Source organism: Bidens hawaiensis, unplaced genomic scaffold (genome assembly GCF_021521415.1).
Source record: "Bidens hawaiensis isolate Kalapana, Puna unplaced genomic scaffold, B.hawaiensis_p1.1 tig00000697_1, whole genome shotgun sequence".
NCBI classification, from domain to species: Eukaryota; Viridiplantae; Streptophyta; class Magnoliopsida; order Asterales; family Asteraceae; genus Bidens; species Bidens hawaiensis.
The window spans coordinates 1,083,588-1,106,225 of record NW_027491041.1 but is presented as its reverse complement, the minus strand read 5'-3'; the positions used below and the strand labels follow the sequence as shown (position 1 = coordinate 1,106,225).

General features: G+C 37.0%; 1 protein-coding gene across 1 annotated transcript; it reads left to right on the top strand.

Moving 5' to 3' along the window:
- The first annotated feature begins 15,362 nt into the window (after positions 1-15,362).
- LOC143531170 (uncharacterized) lies at positions 15,363-15,737 on the top strand. The gene has a single exon (XM_077026522.1). It carries the CDS (start codon positions 15,363-15,365, stop codon positions 15,735-15,737), a length of 375 nt encoding a protein of 124 aa, XP_076882637.1.
- Positions 15,738-22,638: the final 6,901 nt, after the last annotated feature.

Below are 22,638 nucleotides of genomic sequence, written 5' to 3'. Positions count from 1 at the left end.
GAAATGCTTAGCGGATGATGAGGCACATGTGCCTCTTGATGAAATTGAGCTCGATAGTAAGCTGAACTACGTTGAGCAACCGATTGCTATTCTTGACCGTCAGGATAGGCGTTTGAGGAATAATGTGGTTAGACAGGTGAAGGTGCAGTGGAGGCACTGTAGGGGTTCCGAGGCTACTTGGAAATCCGAAGATGAGATGAAGAGACTGTATCCGCAATTATTCCTGTCGCCTCGGGATTCGGGGACGAATCCCATTGTAAGGGGGGTGGACTTGTAACACCCGTCAAACTTCCGGTTTAATGATTTAGCGCGTGTAAAGTATGTATAACTCTCAGGACTTAACCGAAGTTTCTCGGAAGCCTTTACATCATCCCGGTACGTTAAAGAACCTAACTTTTCCTTCCATTTTGCCTTACACTTCAATCTGGAGGGACTAGAGTGTAAAATATTATGTTATAACATAAACTAACCCTAGCCCCCCCCACATTGTTGTGATCGGCAGTAAGAGGAGACCCAAGACCCACGATTTTCTTTTTTTGCAGCCAATTCTAAGCCTTAGAACTTCAATTCAAGGTATGTACTAGGATTCCCCAAGTCTTTTACACGTTAATTGATCCTTATATTGCGCGTATTGATCGAAAAACGTCTTGTTGTAGGCTAACCGGGTGGCTGCCCAATTGAGCTTTTCCGGGGCTGTTTTGAGTGAGGTTTTCGCATCAAAATCCCACTAAGTATGACATGTACATCATATTATAATTTCATGGCCAATGGAGGTGTTTAGGTCGGTCAATCGATTTTAGTTAAAAAACTAGGGTTTACCTGGTGTAGGATTGACAATTGTTGAGTTTGATGCGTTAATCGATCGGATGACCGACCGAATCAGTTTGTACAGCGCTAGGAGGGGTTTAAGGGCTGTGGAAAAATTTATTTGTTGATGCTCGGGGCTGTTTTGCATAGTGCTTCGTCAATCAAGTCGGCGGTGCGCGAATTTTCATTTAAAGTTAAATTGAGAGTTGTAAAAAGGAACCTTCAACCCTATCAACTCGGGTGACATAATCATGATGAATGAAAAGATTAAAATGGGAATTTGGTCCATTTGGGGCTGATTCGTTTAACAAATGGTTTTAAGGTTTATTACGCGTGTATTCGAGTTGATTTGATTACCCTTGGGCCAAGTGTTGGGCCTTGGGCCAAGTTGTTGGGCCTTGGGCCAAAGTGTTGGGCTTGAACGGCCCATTAGGCAAGAGTGTTCTTACGGGCTAGTTTAGTAATGCGTTGTGTATAATTTACAGGCCCTTGCTTGTGATTGTGCACTTAGGGATTTCCTAGCTCGTTGCAGGTGTTCGATTGATTTCAGGTGAGTTCATGATGCCCCTTTTTACTCTTTTAACTTTTGGGCTAGCATACACACCTAAGTGTTTTCCTACTGGATGAAATGTTTTAAACGATTTTATATAGGCTTGCTAGAATAGGGTAGGCCTTGGAATGTTAACATATATACATTTATATAAATTATTGTTTGGCCTCTATTTGGCGAATGTTGTAGTCGTTTCGACTACTGAATGTTGTGCATGCCTACTTTGTGTTTGCATGCGCTGAATGTTACGTGTTTGGGTTGTACGTTTGCTCAACCCTGAATGTTATATGTGAATGTTATATATATATATATATATGTTGTTATACATATATGGATGTATTTAAAGGATGTTTACATATGTATGAGAATGTCTAGTCTTCGGTAATAATGGCTTAATGAATGTACTCTTTTATTTTTACTTTAAAAACTTTTGGTATGATTATCATAATTTCCATTTCTGATAATATTTATTTAAAACTTGAACTCACTCAGCTCAAGCTGACTTTGTGTGCATGTTAGTGTGAGTTTCAGGTTAGGAAGAGGATGCCTTATCGTTTGGACATGCGCGGAGTTACTTGGACGGTGAAGGGCATACTGAAATGAAGAATTGTTTATGAACATTTTATTTCAAATGACTTATAAAAGTTATACTTAATTTGGTTTTGGGCAAAATTCTCTGTTTTTGGGAACTTGTTTCATTTTTCATGTTTTCCCCTAAATTGACACTCTGATATGTTCGTTTTAATGGAAGAAACGGTTTTCAAGTTCAACTATTTCATTAAGTATTTAGAATGAATACCAACTGTGGGGTTCCCGGGGTTCAGGGCTTTACAAAAGTTTCGCGCAATCAGAGTACGCAAAGAATCCACGAGGCGGGAATTCCAATCCCGTCACCAGTACATCCTCATCTGCTTGAGGTGTACACCAGGTTAATCTTGATACTGGTATAGCTGCTGCTTTGGAGAATCTTACCCGAGAGATAAAAGAGTTAAAGGCTAAGTTAGATAAGTGTGAGATGTGCAGGGGTGGTTATGGAACGCTGGAGTTTCCATTGATGAAAAATCAAGAGGGTTGATTTTGTGGCTGGTCAGAGCATGTTCCTTAATGCTTACAACAACAATAATCAGAATTAGAACAACTACAAGAGTCAGAACCAGAATCAAGGGCAAGGTAACTCGAATTGGCGTCCGGCCAGTGGGCCACCTGGTTTCCAAGCTCCCTATAACCGAAATCAAGGTCAGTGTAACAATGAAGGTTCAAATAGCCAAAGTTCGAATAATGGGCAAGATCTGGGAAAGAAGTTGGATGAGATGATACAGCAAATGGTTATTAGAGATCAAGTTACTGAAAAGACTCTTGCCAATCATGATATGCTTTTTAAGAATCAACAATCGGCTCTCCTCAACATGCAAAGGTCCATTGGCGATATTGTTCGACGATTGGATGAGAGACCCTCAGGACAGTTTTCAGGTTTTACTCAACAAAATCCGGCCGCTCAACTAAAGGTGATTACTACTCATAGCGGCAGGATCTTGGGTCCTAAGGTAAGAAAGGATGAGGTTGAAGTTGAAGATGAGGAGGTGATGGACGAAGAGATCGAGATGGAAGTACCGGGCAAAATGCAGAACACCGCACCAGTTGCACCGCCAGTGAAGAAGAAGCCGATGGAAATTCGGCCATCACCTGTGATTGATCACTCACGTGTCCCATATCCCGCTCGCTTAAAACATCAGAAATACATACGGGAGTATGGGCACTTTCTTGACATGTTCCGACAGTTGAAGATTAGCCTCCCTTTCATTGAAGCCCTCCAACACATGCCGAAATACGTAAAGTTTTTGAAGGACCTGTTGAAGAGGAAGGATAGATTGGGGGAGGTGTCATCGATTCCCCTTATGGGAGATTGTTCGGTGGTAGTGTTGTACCGCGTGCCTGAGATGTTGTCGCATCCGGGTGTGTTTACCATTCCGTGTTTGTTTGGTAGTGATGCGATAAGCCATGCATTGGTAGATTTGGGTGCGAGTATAAATTTTATGTCGTATTCTTTCTACGAGAAGTTGGAGTTACGCGAGCTTACACTGTCAAACCCCAACCTATGGCGGAAATGCCGGGGCGTGATCCGGTTGCTCACAGCTCGAAGATACTATCATAATATAAATGTGAAAATATCTATTTAATTATTTTATATCAAATGTGCACACAATATTCAAATACAACAAAACAATTCAAATAAATAAATATAACAAGTTTAAATCCATGTTTGTCTTCATTATAACCCTAAGGTCTTTCTAAATGTCCAAACTTCAATCTTCAATACAAGCAACCTGCATATGCGTAGAAAATGGAGTTTTGTCAACAAACTTGTTTATTGAGTTTATCACCAATCTTTGACACCAAAAATAATTTTAATATAATAAATAAGCAAAACGTAATAAATGCGGTAATGAAATCAAACCATAAGCAAATAAGTTGTTGACTAAATCATTGCCTATCGAATCGGGTGCCGGTAAATCAACTATGAGCAAATAAATAGAGTAAGACCGTTGCCAAGCGAATCGGGCTGTGGTCAATATGTGAACCCTCTCCAAGGGGATATGTCAAACGATTGCATACAAAGACAAATAAACACATAACAAGTAGATTTGATTAATCACACACAATTACACGTTCGCTATTTTTGATATATATATATATATATACACGCATATGTCCCCAAAACATTAAATTGAGTAAAATAGGGGAATGATAAAACTCACCTGATCGAATAAGCCAAACGAGAATGAATACGACAAGAAAACGATAATCACACTCCTCGAGAATTACCGACAAGAATCCTAATTAAATAATATTATGAGGGAATTATAAATGATATAATACGTATAATGAATTTAGGATTTCGATGTGGATTGAGTTACAATTATGATTGGTATGTTATGAATTGAACGATTGATTTTTACGAATTATTGTTATCATTTAATTAAAAAAATTCATTGTTTATTGTAAAATCGAACTAACAAATAATTAGTTTGAATAAATATGAGTTGGGATATTCTATAATGATAAACGCGTAATTATATAATTATCATTGAAATTATAATTTGGAAATCTTAACGAAATTTAATGGTAAAAATATAGTTAACACTTTTACTACATTTTAATACGTTTATTATAGTTTTGTTTTAAAAATAATATGTATATATATAATATCTAATAACAATGAGAAAATTTATAAAGATGTTTGAGAACTTCCATATTGATGTCGGGTTTCAATAAAATAATGACGGTTTATTACTAATACGATATATATATATATATATACATACATATACGAAAATTAGTAATGAGGTTAATTGTCATGAAACGTTTACTTTATGATGTCGGTCAAATAAAATATTGTTCATATTTAATATTAATTATAATATATTATAAATCCTTAAAAGAAATTAAAAACAATGAAAACAAAAATAACCTAAAAATTCGGCTGGCCGGGACTCGAGCCCGCGCCAGTGGCCAGTTCTCTTGTTAACACACATACACCAGCCAGCTGTGCTGGTGTGTCAGTTATTTAATGTTTGTGAACTAATTATTATATACAGAAACTGATTAAACCATATTTGATTATAAACCCTAGATAACACAATCGATCAATCCGTTCAATGTCATTGAATTAAAGTAAGTGTTAATGATCATCACAACAAGACGAACCTATTCATATAAATTATTACCTGAATCGTTGATTAAAAACATGTCAATTGTGAGTCAACAGGGCAGGACGATGGACAGGGTACAAACAGCCTTCGACAATCCAATTAACCATAGGGTTTTAGTTGGCGCAGGTCTTAGGGATGTGCAGACGCAAGTAATTGATTTTTATCGATTTTAGGTTAAGACAGTTGGTTAAATACATAAATACGTATCTTAATGGATCTTGTTTCTTAATTAGTTAGGACGGTTAGGCCGAGAATGGTAAGAATAATCACAATCAAGTTTCAAATCCGAGTTTAGATCGTTATTTGAAGCTCAAGTAATCAAAACGGTCACGGGTTGCGGGTACGGGTCACGGGCTTTTGGATCAGGGTAATGGGTTTTAAAGATATTATGCATAAATTGCAACTTAGTCCTTGAAGATTTGAGGTGGAAACGATAGAGGATTAAAGTTTAGTTTTGGGCTAAAAACATACAATTTCCAAAGTTATATATATTAAATAAATATAATAAATAAATATAAATTGTATATCAATTCCTTGATAAACGTGATACTTTTTGTTGTTAAAATTTCTCGAACCATAAAATGGATCGAGTAACGGTTATGAATTAGTACGTGGAAAAACCGAGTTGTTACAGTCTCCCCTACTTTAGGGAATTTCGTCTCAAAATTAAGGAAAACCACAACATCATCGTTTTGAAAACAATTATACTTTTAACGAAAATATCATAACATAGAACTTATAATAATCGAAGCAACGCTTCAAATGACAATCCGATAAGGGAACTTATATATAGAATGTACCAGCGGCGTATCCACCATGCCCTTATCATCTCATCATTCGTACCGTTACCCAAGCTACCTTAGGTTCTAAATCATGACACACAATTTTACGTATCATGTTTTCCATGCGAGGACTTGAATAATTATGTTCTGGACCAGAATTACTCTTATCATCGGATAGTCTGCATAACCTGTCCCATCATGTGGGTTGTAAAACATTGAAAATAAAAGTTTTAAGAGAAAAATAATTGTTTTGATAATTTTAAATATAATTTCAAATTATAATAAATGTTCGAGTTGAATTAATAAAACCGTGAGATTTCGACAACCTCTTTTTCTTTTAAAAGTAAAATTTTGAAAATTGAAAGAAAATACATTTTGTGAAACATATGTTATTAAGATAATCGAGAATAAGGAAATGAGATAGAGATAGTTTTAATTTGGTTAAGGAAACTTTATTCATGAAATGAAATGCTTAATTAGTTCAAATTGAAATCATCCAATGTCGCGAATAACTAAAGAGTCTATACAATGCAATAACGAAAAGATAAGATAACTCAAGATAGGAAAGCAACAAAAATCTTCAGAGTCTTCAAGCATCTTCAGTTACGGTAGATGTGATTCACTTGACTTGGAGCATTTGAGGTAGTTGGATCCATAATAACTCGAGCAGTCAATGCAGGTGGATTGGGAATGGTTTGGGTAGGTTGAGCTTGAAAAGATGACACTAGTGAGGTTTGGGTGGTGTAAGCTTGGTAAACTTGAACTTGCGGGTATGGGCTTTGATAAAATGGAGCTAAGTAGGAGGGATCTTGGTTGACAGGAAGAGCTTCGTGAGTGTAGGGTTTAAGGGTTTGGACATGATAAGTATTGGTGGTGTAGTATGGTGCAGTTCTATCTTGAGATTGGTGAACATGGGTTCGGTGAGGGCACATATTGCGAAGATGACTAGGATCTCCACAATAGTAGCAAGCACATGTATTAGGAACACCGATTTGAGCATATGGGGTAGTAGTGGTCCTAGGGGTAGGCGGAACAGATCATTGTGGTGCATCTTGAGTACCGAGTGGTATACGACAAATGTTAGAAAGGTGACCATAATGGTTGCACTGGTACAGAGTCGGCACAAGGATTGGGTCGGATGATGGTAGTAGCAAGTAGAGCATAACGGGAAAGGTCTGGTATAGGGTTTCTTGTTAGGAGCATTTTGGTTGGAGGTGAAAGGTTGGTTTGGTTAGCAGAGTTGGATTTACGTTTATGACAAGAAGAGTTGTCATGGCGTGAAGTGGGTTTGGGTTCAGCCTTAGCATTAGTTGAGGATTTGGTTTTGGAGTTTTCAGAGGTAGGGTTAGAGTCCGTGCAAGTGAAATCTTATGAGATGATAGGTAAGTTGTGTGAAATAAGTTGATGTGAGATAATTAAGAAGTGTACCTAAATAAAATTGTGCAAGTGATGACTCGCGGACGAGTCAGGATTTAAAACAATGTGAATACTTTTCTTGAGATATTTAATTTAATAAATAATGTTTACAAAAATTCAAAGGTAAAATGTTATTGGGTTGGGCTTTCCATGGGCTCCCCATAGTAGCTTAAGAACCCAATTTAAATAACGAAACATGTTCAATGAGTTGGCCTCCCATGAGCTTTCCATGGCAATTTGAATGGCCGAACTAAATAAAACAACATAAAGTTTGTGAATTGGCCTCCCATGAGCGTTCCATGGCATTTTGATGGTCCAATTCAAATAACGAGAAATAAACAATTGAGTTGTTCAGCCCATGAGCGTGTACATGGCATTTAACTGACCCAACTAATTTAAGGAATTATCGAATCAATGGAGTTGTTCGGACCATGAGCGTTACATGGCATTTAACCGACCCAACTAAATATTGAATCAATGAATCAAATATAAGTAGCTGGTGTATCTCGAGAACCACCCCAGACGATACGTTCCAACCCAAAAAAATCAACTCGAAAATGGTTTAAGAAATGAATAGTTGGAGTGCCCATGGATTTTCATGGATTTTTTACCCAACTAAGCATTTAAAATAATTTAAAAACACAATTTGGAAGTATAACCGTTTAGCCGATTATGTTTACCACGCAACCGTTTAGCCGATTACTGGTACCACTTAAAGTTACGGTTGCACGATATTTGTCATACTCCCATGCTTCAAGGTGAAGGAGAAAAACAAAGCAGGGGAATTCTTACGGAATTTCCCACAATAAAAGGCAATCTACCAAAAATAAGAGGATTTAAAAATATTTTGAAAGTAAGGCATAACCTCGGAATTCGTGTGCGTGTGCAATAAATAAATAAGATAGAATAAAATAAAATAATTAATCTAATTAAGCTGTAAACAATTATATAACACATAAGACAGTTCAGATAAGCACGTATAGGGTTCTAACATATGACTAGGACAACTTCTAACGACCTATCTTATAACCTTCGGCTCTGATACCAATCTGTCACACCCCAACCAAAGACGGAAATGCTGTGGCGTGATCCGATTGCTCACAGCTCGAAGATACTACCATAATATAAATGTGACAATATCTATTTAATTATTTTATTTCAAATGTGCACAAAATATTCAAATACAACAAAACAATTCAAATAAATAAATATAAAAAGTTTAAATCCATGTTTGTCTTCATTATAACGCTAAGGTCTTTCTAAATGTCCAAACTTCAATCTTCAATACAAGCAACCTGCATATGCGTAGAAAATGGAGTTTTGTCAACAAACATGTTGAGTGAGTTTATCACCAATCTTTGACACCAAAAATAATGTTAATATAATAAATAAGCAAAACGTAATAAATGCGGTAATGAAATCAAACCATAAGCAAATAAGTTGTCGACTAAATCATTGCCAAGCGAATCAGGCGCCGGTAAATCAACTATGAGCAAATAAATAGAGTAAGACTGTTGCCAAGCGAATCGGGCGGTGGTCAATATGTAAACCCTCTCCAAGGGGATATGTCAAATGATTGCATACAAAGACAAATAAGCACATAACAAATAGATTTGATTAATCACACACAATTACACGTTTGCTATTTTTGATATATGTGTGTATATATATATGTGTGTGTGTGTGTGTGTGTGTAGTATGCTATACGCATATGTCCCCAAAACGTTGTGAAAATTAAGTAAATAGGGTAATGATAAAACTCACCTGATCGAATAAGCCAAACGAGAATGAATACAACAAGAAAACGATAATCACACTACTCGAGAATTACCGACATGAATCCTAATTAAATAATATTATGAGTGAATTATAAATGACATAATACGTATAACGAATTTTGGATTTCAATGTGGATTGAGTTACAATTATGATTGAACGATTGATCTCTACGAATTATCGTTATCATTTAATTATAAAAATTCCTTGTTTATCGTAAAATCGAACTTACAAATAATTAGTTTGAATAAATATGAGTTGGGATATTCTATAATAATAAACGTGTAATTATATAATTATCATAGAATTTATAAGTTGGAAATCTTAACGAAATTTAATGGTAAAAATATAGTTAACACTACTACTACGTTTTAATACGTTTATTATAGTTTTGTTTTAAAAATAGTGTATATATATATATATATATATAAATATCTAATAACTATGAGCAAATTTATAAAGACGTTTGAGAACTTCCATATTGATGTCTGGTTTCAATAAAATAATGGCGGTTTATTATTAATACGATATATATATATATACACACGAAAATTTGTAATCAGGTTAATTGTCACGAAACGTTTACTTTATGATGTCGGTTAAATAGAAATTGTTTATTTGATATTTAATATTAATTATAATATATTATAAATCCTTAAAACAAATTAAAGACAATGAAAACAAAAATAACCTAAAAATTCGCAAGTGGCCGGTTCTCTTGTTAACACACACACACACCAGTCAGCTGCGCTGGTGTATCAGTTGTTTAATGTTGGTGAACTAATTATTATGTACAGAAACTGAATATACCAGATTTGATTATAAACCCTAGATAACACAATCGATCAATCCATTCAATGTTCATTGAATTAAAGTTAGGGTTAATGATCATCACACCAAGACGAACCTATTCATATAAATTATTACCTGAATCATTGATTAAAAAAGGTCAATTGTGAGTCAACAGGGCCGGCAAACAAGAGATGGATAGGGTATAAACAGCCTTCGACAATCCAATTAACCATAGGGTTTTAGTTGGCGCAGGTCTTAGGGATGTGCAGACGCAAGTAATTAATTTATGATCAAGCTTAAGATGTATATTCGATTTTAGGTTAAGACGGTTGGTTAAATACATAAATACGTATCTTAATGGATCTTGTTTCTTAATTAGTTAGGACGGTTAGGCCGAGAATGGTAACAATAATCACAATCGAGATTCAATTCCGAGTTTAGATCGCTATTTGAAGCTCAAGTAATCTAAACGGTCATGGGTTACGGGTTAACGGGTACGGGTCACGGGCTTCTGGATCAGGGTAATGGGTTTTAAAGTTATTATGCATAAATTGCAACTTAGTCCTTGAAGATTTGAGGTGGAAACGATAGAGAATTAAAGTTTAGTTTTGGGATAAAAACGTACATTTTCCAAAGTTATATATATTAAATAAATATAATAAATAAATATAAATTATATATAAATTCCTTGATAAACGTGATACTTTTTATTGTTAAAATTTCTTGAACCATAAAACGGATCGAGTAACAGGTATGAATTAGTACGTTAAAAAACCGAGTTGTTACATACACCGACTCGCATGTCCTTATCATTGGCCGATCGTTCGGTTAAATATCCGCGAGGTATTATCGAGAATTTTCTAGTGAAGGTTGATAAGTTTGTGTTCCCGGTGGATTTTGTGGTGCTCGAAATGGAGGCTGACGAGAAGATCCTCATCATTCTTGGTCGTCCGTTCTTACGAACCGTAAAGGCGCTTATCGATGTGTATGATTGGAAGATCACGCTTCGGGTTGGTGATGAGAATGTTACTTATGATGTCGCAAGATCAATGAGGCTTCCGGGTGATCAAGATGATTTCAGTGGTCCATGCCACTCGGTTTATTTTATTAACTCGTTTATTGCAGGTATGGATAGATGCTTTGATTATATTTGTGATACGGATCTCGTGGGAAGTAATGGTTTAGTCGATTGTGATGATTTGGGTAAGGATGAGTCGTGTGAGAATGATGAGGCTTGTGATGAATTGAATGAGATTTCGGGGTTACTCGAAAAGATAGAGGTGAATGAGATCAAAGTTGACGTGTCATCCAAGTTAATAGAAGAAGAGAAGTCAAAGTTGATAGACGTGTTGAAGCTACATAAGGGGGCGATTGCATGGAGACTTTTCGATATTCAAGGTATTAGCCCCGCTTATTGCACGCACCGGATTCTAATGGAGGATGAGTACAAACCGGTAGTGCAACCATAAAGGCGTCTCAATCCGAATATGCAAGAAGTCGTGAAGAAGGAGGTATTGAAGTTGATGGATGCCGGGATGATTTACCCGATTTCCGATTCTCCATGGGTGGGCCCGACCCACGTTGTTCCGAAGAAGGGAGATATGGCTGTTGTGATGAATGAGCTTATCCCTTCGCGTACGGTTACCGTTATCGGTGGTTGATTGATGCCACCCGGTGTAACATTTTGGGGTTTTATCGTATTCGTTTATTCTATTTTATCATTGTACGAACCCATTTCGGATCTTAAACTTTAATAATACTTTGCAATTATAATTTATCAAGTTTCCTTATATTCACTTTAAGTCCTTCCTATTTTATATATGGTTTATTCAATAATTATAACATCACTAGTGCATAAAATGATCAAAAGTCAAAGTTTTGGGGCTGTCTGTGACAATGCATGAAACCTGCCCATCTGGACGCTAGAGCGCCGCGCGACGGCGGTGGTCCTTCTGGCCATGCAACGCGGTGGATAACCTGGACAGTTTGTTCAGCGATTTCGTTTCATTAGCTCGTATATGATATAAAATCGTTTATTTTAGGCACGTGTGAGAGAATTAAGGACCAAGAAACCATCTTATAACCGAAATATAATTATAATCTCGTTTATTATCATCCAAGATCAAATCTTTTTGATTATTTCAGTGATTCATTCCTTAAAATCATATTCACTTGTTTGAACGAGCCAAAAAGCCCATAATTAGTTTGGTTTAGCTTTTCCTATATAAACAAACTTTAACACCTGCCACAAAACTTTACAACAAACCTAGTTATCATTCTCAGCCGTCCATACCTTCTGCCATCTCGTATTCTGCTCGGTTTTTGGTGATTTGTTGAAGAACCGTTCATAAACCGGTTGACTTTGCAAGTCTAAGGACTGTTGACTCGATATATCTCTTTGTTCGTTCATATTTCGGGTAAATTGTAAACTGAGTTTTCATTCATAAGAATTCCCTAGTCGATAACCTTCAATCAATTTCTGAGATTGAAGGGTATTGGCTAGTCAATTGCTTTAAAAACCGAAAAAGGGCAAAATAGTCAATCTGTTTGACTTATCGTTTTCTCATACTTCTGGTCGGATTCAACGTTCGGTCCAAAAGACTTTTCTTCACATAATAAAATTTTAAGGGTTCTAACCAAAACCCGACTTCCGACTCGAAGTTCGGATTCTGGTCAGACTCGACTCGTTTAAACATTAAAATTAACATAACTCAAGTTATACTCATCCGTTTGGATTGATTCCAGCGAAATTAAGTTTGTTTTTACTTATACTTTCATACCTCTAAGTTTCAGGTCCTTTTGATTATTTTCGTTTGGCGCGTTAATCGGAAGACTCTTTACTTTTGTTCTTAATTAACCTTTACTCGCTTAATATTTAAGGTGAGCTTTGTCATTCCCCCGTTTTACTTATTTTCAAATGTTTTGGGGGCGTATACATACTTATAGTATTTGTATTATATATATCTTAACATTAGCAAACGTTGTATTGTGTGTAAATTGCTAAACAGATTTGCTACTTGCTTACTTGGTTATCTTGCGCATTCGGAGAGGTCAACCATATTCTCAAATAGTATGATCATACGACCGTCTAGTTTAACTGGCGCCCGATTCGCTTGGCAATGGTTCACTTGACGCTTATTTGCTCATTGGTTTGGTTATATTTGCTGCTTTACTTACGTTTTGCTACTTTTCGTATTATTATATATCATTGTAAAACTAATGGCATGCTCACTCAACATTATTGTTGACAAATATATCTATTTTCTACGTATATGCAGGTTATCGTTTGAATTGAAGGATTGAAGTCATGGATTGCTAGTTGAGACCATAGGCTTTATCAAGAACGATTTTATTCAAGTTTAAATTATGGATTATTTCTTTTATTGTTATGGATTCTTGTTTGAGTGATTTGCTATATTTGGATATTTTTGTTTTAAATGGAATAAATTAATTATTAGATATTGTCACAATTATTTCATGATAGTTACCTCGAGCTATGAGCAATCATGCTCACGACTCGGCATTTCCGCCTTAGTTTGGGGTGTGACACCCGGAAAGACCACTTCTCATTGCCGTTTATTGAGCAGATGTTGGAGCGTTTGGCAGGTCAGCAGTTTTATTGTTTACTTGACGGTTTTTCGGGTTATTTCCAAATCCCCATTGCACCGGAAGACCAAGAGAATACGACTTCTACATATCCCTATGGCACGTTTGCGTTCCGTCGTATGCCGTTTGGACTATGTAACGCTCCGGCCACCTTTCAGGGTTGTTTGGTGACCATCTTTCTAGATATGATAGAGACATCCATGGAGGTGTTTATGGACGATTTTTTGGTTTACGGTAATTCTTTCTATCATTGTTTGGCTAATCTTGAGAAGATGCTGAAAAGGTGTATTGAAACAAAGTTGATGTTGAATTGGGAGAAATGTCATTTTATGGTGACGGAAGGGATCGTGTTGGGTCATAAGATCTCGAGAGATGGTATTGGGGTGGATCGGGCGAAGATTGATACTATAAGTAGGCTTCCTCCACCGACGAATGTAAAAGCGATTAGGAGCTTCTTGGGCCATGCAAGGTTCTATCGGCGATTTATCAAAGTTTTTTCTAAAATTACGCGCCCGATAACCCGACTCCTCAAGAAAGATGCACCGTTCGTATTAGATGATGAGTGTGTGAAGGTCTTCACGTTTTTTAAAGAGAAGCTCGTAAGTGCTCCCATTCTTTGTTCTCCCGATTGGAGCCTGCCATTTGAGATCATGTGTGATGCTAGTGACTATGCGGTTGGAGTAGTTTTGGGGCAAATACGAGATAAACATTTTCACCCTATCTATTATGCTAGCAAGAAGTTGAACGATGCTCAAGAGAACTACAACACCACCAAGAAGGAACTTTTAGCCGTTGTGTTTGCATTTGATAACTTCCGCTCATATCTACTTTCAAAGACCACCGTTTTTACCGATCATGCAACCTTGCGTTTCCTCTTCTAGAAGAAAGACGCAAAGCCTCGTCTTATACGGTGGTTTCTTCTACTTTTCGAGTTTGACATCGAGATTAACGATAAGAGGGGTGCGGAAAACGTAGCGGCCGGTCATCTATCCCATTTAGAAGATCCGAAGAGAGAAGAGTTGCGTGAGTAGGAGATTGGAGATACATTCCCTCATGAGTCGATCAATTTTGTTGTGGCTGAGAAGCAAGGTATGCCATGGTTCACTGATTTTACTAATTATTTGGCTAAGAATATTGTGCTGGAGGGTATGACTATGCAACAAAAGAGGAAGTTCTTCCGGGATGTGAATAGGTATGTGTGGGATGACTCGTTATTTTTTAAGATCGGTGGTGATCGGATTCTGAAGAGATGTGTGACGAAAGAGGAAGGTTGAGATATTCTAAAGCATGTTCATGAAAGGTTGACTGGAGGTCATCATGGTGTGCATGCTACCGCATAGAAGGTGTTTGATAGTGGATTCTATTGGCCGACGGTTGTTAAAGATGTTGAAGAGTTTGTGAAGCTTTGTGATGCGTGCCAAAGAATAGGTAATATTTCTTCCAAGAATGAGATGCTTCAAAATTCCATACAAATTCTTGAAATCTTTGATGTGTGGGGCATCGACTTCATGTGACCATTTCCCACGTCGAATGGTAATAAGTATATTTTGGTAGCTATTGATTATGTGTCGAAGTGGGTGGAAGCCCAAGAGTTGGCTACGAATGATGCACAAGTTGTTGTGAGGTTCCTCAAGAAGTTGTTTACTCATTTCGGTACTCTGAGAGCTGTTATTAGTGATCGGGGAACCCATTTTTTGTAATACCGTTATGGAGAAAGCATTGGCTTGTTATGGGGTTACTCTTCGTACCTCTACAGCCTATCACCCTCAAACGAATGATCAAGTAGAGAATGCGAATCGAGGGGTGTAGAGGATTTTGGAGAAGACGGTTGGGGCTAGTCGGAAAGATTGGTCGGAAAAGTTAGATGATGCGTTGTGGGCATTCTGAACCGCATACAAGACTCCGTTGGGTACTACACCGTTTATGCTTGTTTATAGTAAGTCTTGTCATCTTGCGGTTGAGTTGGAGTATCGTGCGTATTGGGCGTTGAAGACAGTTAATGTCGATCTTCCCGAGGACGCGAAGAAAAGGTACTTTCAGATTCATGAGTTGGAAGAGCTTCGGGATGCGGCATATTCTCGATCGTTGAACATCAAAGAAAAGACGAAAGCTCTAAACGATCGACGGTTGAAAGGCGGAAGGGAGTTCAAGAAAGGTGATAAGGTGTTATTATTTAACTCTCGTTTGAAGCTGTTTGTAGGAAAGTTGAGATCGAAGTGGACGGGACCGTACTTGGTGAAAGAATTTTTCCCGTATAGAGTGGTAGAGTTAGAGAATCCGGATAATGAAACATCTTAGAAGGTGAACGGTCATCGTTTGAAGCACTATCTTGGAGGACCGGAGGTGTAACGCTCGGAAAAATCATTAATCGGCTTGATCGTTTATAAAAGTTTGTTTAAAAGGCGGGATTCATCTTCTTAATTTAGGTGCCTTGTAGTACGTTTTAAAAGTCCATTTATCCATCCTTTAGCTCTAGACATCATATGACACCCGACAATTTCAAGTTAACACCGTTAATACAAACTCTGTTAACTCAATCACTCATTCGTGCATTTAACTTAATTAGGGTTAATTAAGTGCGTCAATTATTTCACACACATTCAAGTACCGATAATTCCGAGAATTACCGAATCAAACGAGTCCTACCCGACCGTTGGTGAAAATGTGAAAATAATATCTCTATCATATGTTTATTAAATCATCTATGTGAAATTACATGCTAAATGATTATATGTTTAGTTTCTAGTTTATTTCATGAAATTGCGTTCTATTACGCTTAATTGGTATGTTTTCGCCTTTTAAAAAGTAATATTTATGAAAGAACAATAAGGCTTTAGTTTCATGAACTTAGGTTATTATGTTAGTCATAACGATTCATTTTAATCCGGTTCGATGTTTAAAAGGTTCGTTTGTGTCAAAACTTGTTCCAAAAGGGACTATTATTGTAATTATTGATTAATATAATATTAATAAAAAAAACCCAGCCCTAATCCCCCAACCAGCCATCGAACATTTGCTCTCCCTCCCCCTCTCACGATTTCAAATAACAAACCCTATTTCATCTTCAATTCAACATTAATTCTTGCAATTGGTGGTGTCTTTGATTGATTCTCATGATTCCTAACGTTAATTGGTAAGTTTTATGTATCAAGTTTATGTTTTGATGAGTTCTTGATAAACCCTAATTGTCCAAATTTCTATAATTTTTATATTATGATGTTAATGGATGAATTAGAACCCTAGAGATGTCATAAACATGTTAGGGTTTGAGTTTTGATGATAACAGTTTGCTGACAGATTCGTACTCGTTCATTTTTTGGTCTGTAACTCGATTATAATAGATTTTATTGATCGATTCTTGATTCCATGATGTTATTATTTGAGTCTAGTTTCCAGAAAGGTATAATTTGTAATTTTTGGACAAGATTTGAATAGTTTTTATGATTTTATACAATTGTGTGTCAAAGATGATGTAGGGTGATGGATTTTGGTCTGTCTTCCCGAAATCATAAATCTTTTTTGACATTCCAAATGGGTTGGTTCCACTTTTGAAACTTAGTTTTATGAGTTTAGAAGACAACCCAATTGGGGTTGCATAATTTGGATAAATGAGTTAAGAGAACCATTAAAATACCTTTTGTTGCGCAATTTGCTGAACTGTTGGTACCAATTTGTAATGAATGAATTATTGTGAGTTTTATATGCGTGATTAAAATATAACAAAAATTCTTTGAGAAACATAATTCATATATCCCACTATGGTACAATTTGTATAATTTATTTCTAAGTTTTGCTTACTAAATAAAATCCGTTTGTACATGCTATAATCTGTCTTGCAAACTGCTTGATCAGAATTTGAATTATACGACAATTGCTTGATGTTTTTATCATGGTGCGACATAGGATGCATGATAGAACAACTTGGAACTACCAACATTAATTGAAATCTCCAATGAGTCGTTTGGTCAATTTTGTGTTGTGTCTGAGTCCATATGTGAGTCTTGGAGTCTTGTGTTGTTGAACACACTCTCATAACATAAACATTTGTACTAGGTATCTGTTAACGAGTCAAGTGTATTCCTTTGACTTTTAAGAACAATCTATCACACGCGACACCAGATGAGTTCATGATGCCCCTTTTTAACTCTTTTTACGTTTTGGGCTGACATACACACCCTATTACAATTTTACCTGATTTTACTCGTTTAAACTATTTGGATTATATTGTATAGTTTTACTGGTAACATATATTTCTTGAATTATGTGTAAATTCTATCATATGTCTTTGGATATTTTAAACCCGTTTACGATCATATATTCCTGAAAATTATATATATATATATATATATATTATTTATAGTCTAGGCTTGAAGATATTGTAAGGCCTTGTATTAATTATTAGACTGGTCATTATTTATATTTTACACGTGATGATGTTGTTCGGTTGATCTATTGGCTAAGATTTATATTATTGATTGTAACACCGTGAAAATACCCATCTAATTTTGGGCTAAAAATGCCAATTCTGAAAGTTAAAGGACTGAAAATGAAAAATTAGAGTTTTTAGACCCATCGCGCTAAGCGATGGTCTCCTGACGAACTCCATCGCACTACGCAACAGAGAATCACTCAATTCAAGAAAAAGGTAGGCGTCGCGCTACGTGACGAAGAAACTCACTGGTCTCATCGCGCTACGCGATGACCAGGTTAAGTAACCCGGGACATGTGGCCAACTAAGTGTCAACACGTGGCAGCTTCTGATTAATTGCGGTGTCGCGTTACGCGACGGCCTTGGGAAAAGGCCGCCGCGCTACGCGATGGACTGCAAAACTCGCCTATAAAAGGGCAGCTACGGGTTCAAGCCATTTCATCCCATTTTCACCTTAGTTTTCACATAGTTAACCTTGGTAAGCGTGCAAGGGAGTTCCAATGTGCCGAGGGCTGTTTTCGTGAAGAAGCAAGGTGTCATTACGCTGTTTTACGAGCTGCTAATCTTGTAACGAAGTACAAGCTGAATTGCTGCTGATTTGTTAAGTTCTTAAGTTTCGTCGAGCCGATTAAGGTAGGATTAAGGTTAATTTACTTTACTAGTTACTTTAAATATCTAGTTACAACTTAGTTAAGAGTATAGTCGTTAAACTGTTAATATTTTCCAAGTAATGTTCTATAAAGTAAACACGTTGCTTCCATGTGAAGAAATGTTATCAAAACTATTATTTTGATGGGCATGTAGTAACTGGAAGGGGGGTATCATTAGTATACTCTTCTTGCCTAAGGAAAGCAATTCGTACAAATCCCAATCAACTGCGGGACCCGCTTGCTTACCTGGAGAAGTTTGCCAATGTGATATCCTTTATTAGGCCAAAGCGTGCTATTCCATACGTCATATGTAAATCCAAAGCATTTTTATAAAACGACTATAACTATACTAAGGTTAGGTCAGACTTAAGAGTCTACTGATCAAACCTCGAGTCTGCTGAACTGAATCAGACTTCAAGTCTGCTGATCAGACCTCGAGTCTGTTGAAACTGTAACAGACTTAAAGTCTGCTGAATAATACCAACTAGGTACTTATGCATACCTATTATGAATATAGGTTAATAGCATACTGAAGCCAAGGAGGTTGATATTTCCTACTGATAATATAAGGTGAACACGTTAACCTTTTACTGTCTGAACTGATTTTACTCTTTTAATAGACTGGTTGTTTATTACAAAGAGTCTGATAAATGTTTGCATGAGATATAGTCTCTAAAATCGTTATAATACAAAATAGATAATAAAAAGCAACTTAGACCGAATACACATGTGTCTGGATCCAAACATAACTGATAATTGGCATACAAAACCAAGTCAGTCATAACCAGTTCTCCATAAGGGTTACATAGCCTAGGGGAAGGTTGTCTCCGAATAGGAGCTATGTACTCGGGGAACCTTTGAATTGTGTCTGTAGGGCAGTGGTACAAATCCCGGGAATGGACAGGCATTCCTGCTGAGATTGTGAACAGAAAACTATGTTTGTATTTAACGACTGTTATAAACTGTTTTATCGAGTCAACGTTTCACCAGCATATAGCTGACGTGTTTTTCCCACCCTTGCAGGTAATTAGATAACAATAGATGATATACAAGGATTGGAGTCATAGAAGATCGCTTGAGATGGCTCGTTTTGAATATTATAAATCCTTGTATTATTAATATCACGGTTTTGTAAAATTGAAACTTGGGTGTTTAATTTCCGAGTACTTTTGAGAATGTAAATTAATATTTAAAGACTTCCGCTAAAATAAACCCGCTACTCTGATATATTTACAAAACAAGTACCAACTGATGGTCACACTCCTAGGTCCTGGATCGGGGTTTGACAGGTTGGTATCAGAGCCATCGGTTTCAGCGAATTAGGTATTAAAATTAGTACCTAAACTTTAACCATTCATTTGATAAGTAGGGATAAGTTATGATTGGTAGTCTGCCTATCCCTAAGTTATTATATATGCAGATGTCTTAGACTAACTACTAAGGACAAAAACGTCGGGTCGCAAGGCGATCTAATCCCGCCCCCGATGCTGAGCCATCTGACCGAGTTAGCACAAACTTTGGTCCTCGGTGGCCAACAGTTTCGGTAAAACCGACTGAACCGGTGTACGTGGACCCGACCGATCTGAATCCGATAAATCCAAACCGGTTACACCCTGATGATCAAATTGATCCTTACTTGGCTTACGGAAGCCAACCAACGTATGCTCCGGGAAGTCCAGAAATGCCAATCGAAATATCCAACGACACTTCCAAAAGTGTTCCAATGACCGGTACCCCGAACTATTATCCATATGATCTGGAAGTTCAAAGTAGAGTCAAACAAGAAACCAGTACTGAATCCTCGAGTTGGATGAACTGTCATTCCAACCAGAGTTTATGGCATTTTGGATCACCCCCACCAGGTGCTCAAACTTTAGCTGAACCAAGTCGGAGATCGGTTTATTATTCTGATAATCTTAATTTTCCACCGTATTACGGACCTGTACCAACCATAGCTGAACAAGCAAACGAGATACGGGAAGAAGCCCGGTTGATTGAAGAATTTTATACAACCAATCTTCTTGATGAGGAAATGCAGACTTATATAGCTAATCCTCACATGTATCCGAGAGAAAATGCATATCTTTTTCCTTCGGTATCCGCACCGGTAGGGTATCCCAACCCACCCAACTTGGTGATGGATGAATTAAGAAAAGAAAGGATCAAGAAGAAAAAGATGGGTGATAAGACCATAAAAAATGTGATAAGATGAAGAAGATGGTTAAGAAATGGGCCAAAGATTAGGATTATATAACTACTGTTGTTGTATTTCTATCTTTTTGTAATACTATGAATAAAAGTTTGCGTGTTGTGTTTTAAATTCATGTATTTATATGATTTACAAAATGTCTGAACAACGAGAAACCCAAGTCAGTCAAGAAGGTTGTGAAAGTTGAGAAAGAAATGAAACAAGAAGGTTGTGAAAGTTCCATTGCTGAACACGTTCCGAGCAAAACAAAAAGAGCAAAAGTTAGCACGGGATGTACCTTCAAAGATTTTCAAGTGTATAAACCAAAAGATTTCTATGGGGATAAGGGGGCAATAACAACGCTTCGTTGGATTGAGGAAATGGAATCCATTGTGATTATAAACAAATGCACCGAGGAGGAAAGCATCCAGTACTCTTCTCAAATGTTTATAGGAGAGGCACTGGAATGGTGGAACACGTTGATTGAAATCAAGGGAAGAAGTAATATGTATGTAAGGCCCCCAAACCCCGAGAACCCCACAGTTGGTAATCATACAAAACACTTAAGAAAATAATTAAACTTGAAAACGGTTTTTTCCATTAAAACAAACATCTCAGAGTATAATTCAGCGGAAAACATAAATAATAAAATAAGTTCCCAAAACCCGGGAATTTTGCCCAAAATCAACATAGTTATCTTTAAATAAAAACTTTTAATTATAAATCTTTAATAGTAAAACTTCAGTTCCTGTATGCCCTTCACCGTCCAAGTAGCTTCGTGCACGTCCAAGCGATAAGGCATCCTCTTCCTAACCTGAAACTCACACTAACATGCACACAAAGTCAGCTTGAGCTCAGTGAGTTCAATTTTTAAGTAAATAACATCAGTAGTAATAGTTAAGATAGTCAAACCAAAAGTTTTAAAAAGTAAAAGGTTACATCCATCAAATCCTCATTACCGAGAACTAAACATCCTCATACATACATATAAAAAATGTATATGTAAACATCCTTTCAATTACATCTCTATATATATCACAGTATATATATAACATCCACGTATAACATCAAGGTCGAGAAAACGTACAACCCAAACACGTAACATCAGTGCATGCAAACACAAAGTAGGCATACACAACATCAGTAGTCAAAACGACTACAACATCGCCAGATATAGGCCAAACAATAATGCATATACATATATATATATATATATTTAACATCCCAAGGCCTACCATATGCTAGCAAGCCTATATAAATCGTTTAAAACATTTAATCCAGTAGGAAAACACTTAGGTGTGCATGCTAGCCCAAAAGTTAAAAGAGTTAAAAAGGGGCATCATGAACTCACCTGAAATCAAACGAACACCTGCAACGAGCTAGGAAATTCCTAAGTGCACGATCACAAGCAAGGGCCTGTAAATTATACACAACATGTTACTAGACTAGACCGTAAGAACACTCTTGCCTAATGGGCCGTTCAAGCCCAACACTTTGGCCCAAGGCCCAACAACTTGGCCCAAGGCCCAACACTTGGCCCGAGGCCCAACAACTTGGCCCAAGGCCCAAAACTTGGCCCAAGGCCCAAAACTTGGCCGAAGCCCAACAACTTGGCCTAAGGCCCAACACTTGGCCCAAGCCCCAACACTTGGCCCAAGGCCCAACAACTTGACCCAAGGCCCAAGGATAATCAAATCGAGTCGAATGCGTGCGCGTGTAATAAACCTTAAAACCATTTGTTAAACGAATCAGCCCCGAATGGACCAAATTCCATTTTAAATCTTTTCATTCATCAAGATTATGTCACCCGAGTTGATAGGGTTGACGGTTCCTTTTTACAACCCTTACTTTAACGTTTAAACAAAAATTCGCGCACCGCCGACTCGATTGACGAAGCACTAACCACAACAGCCCCGAGAATCAAAAAAATAA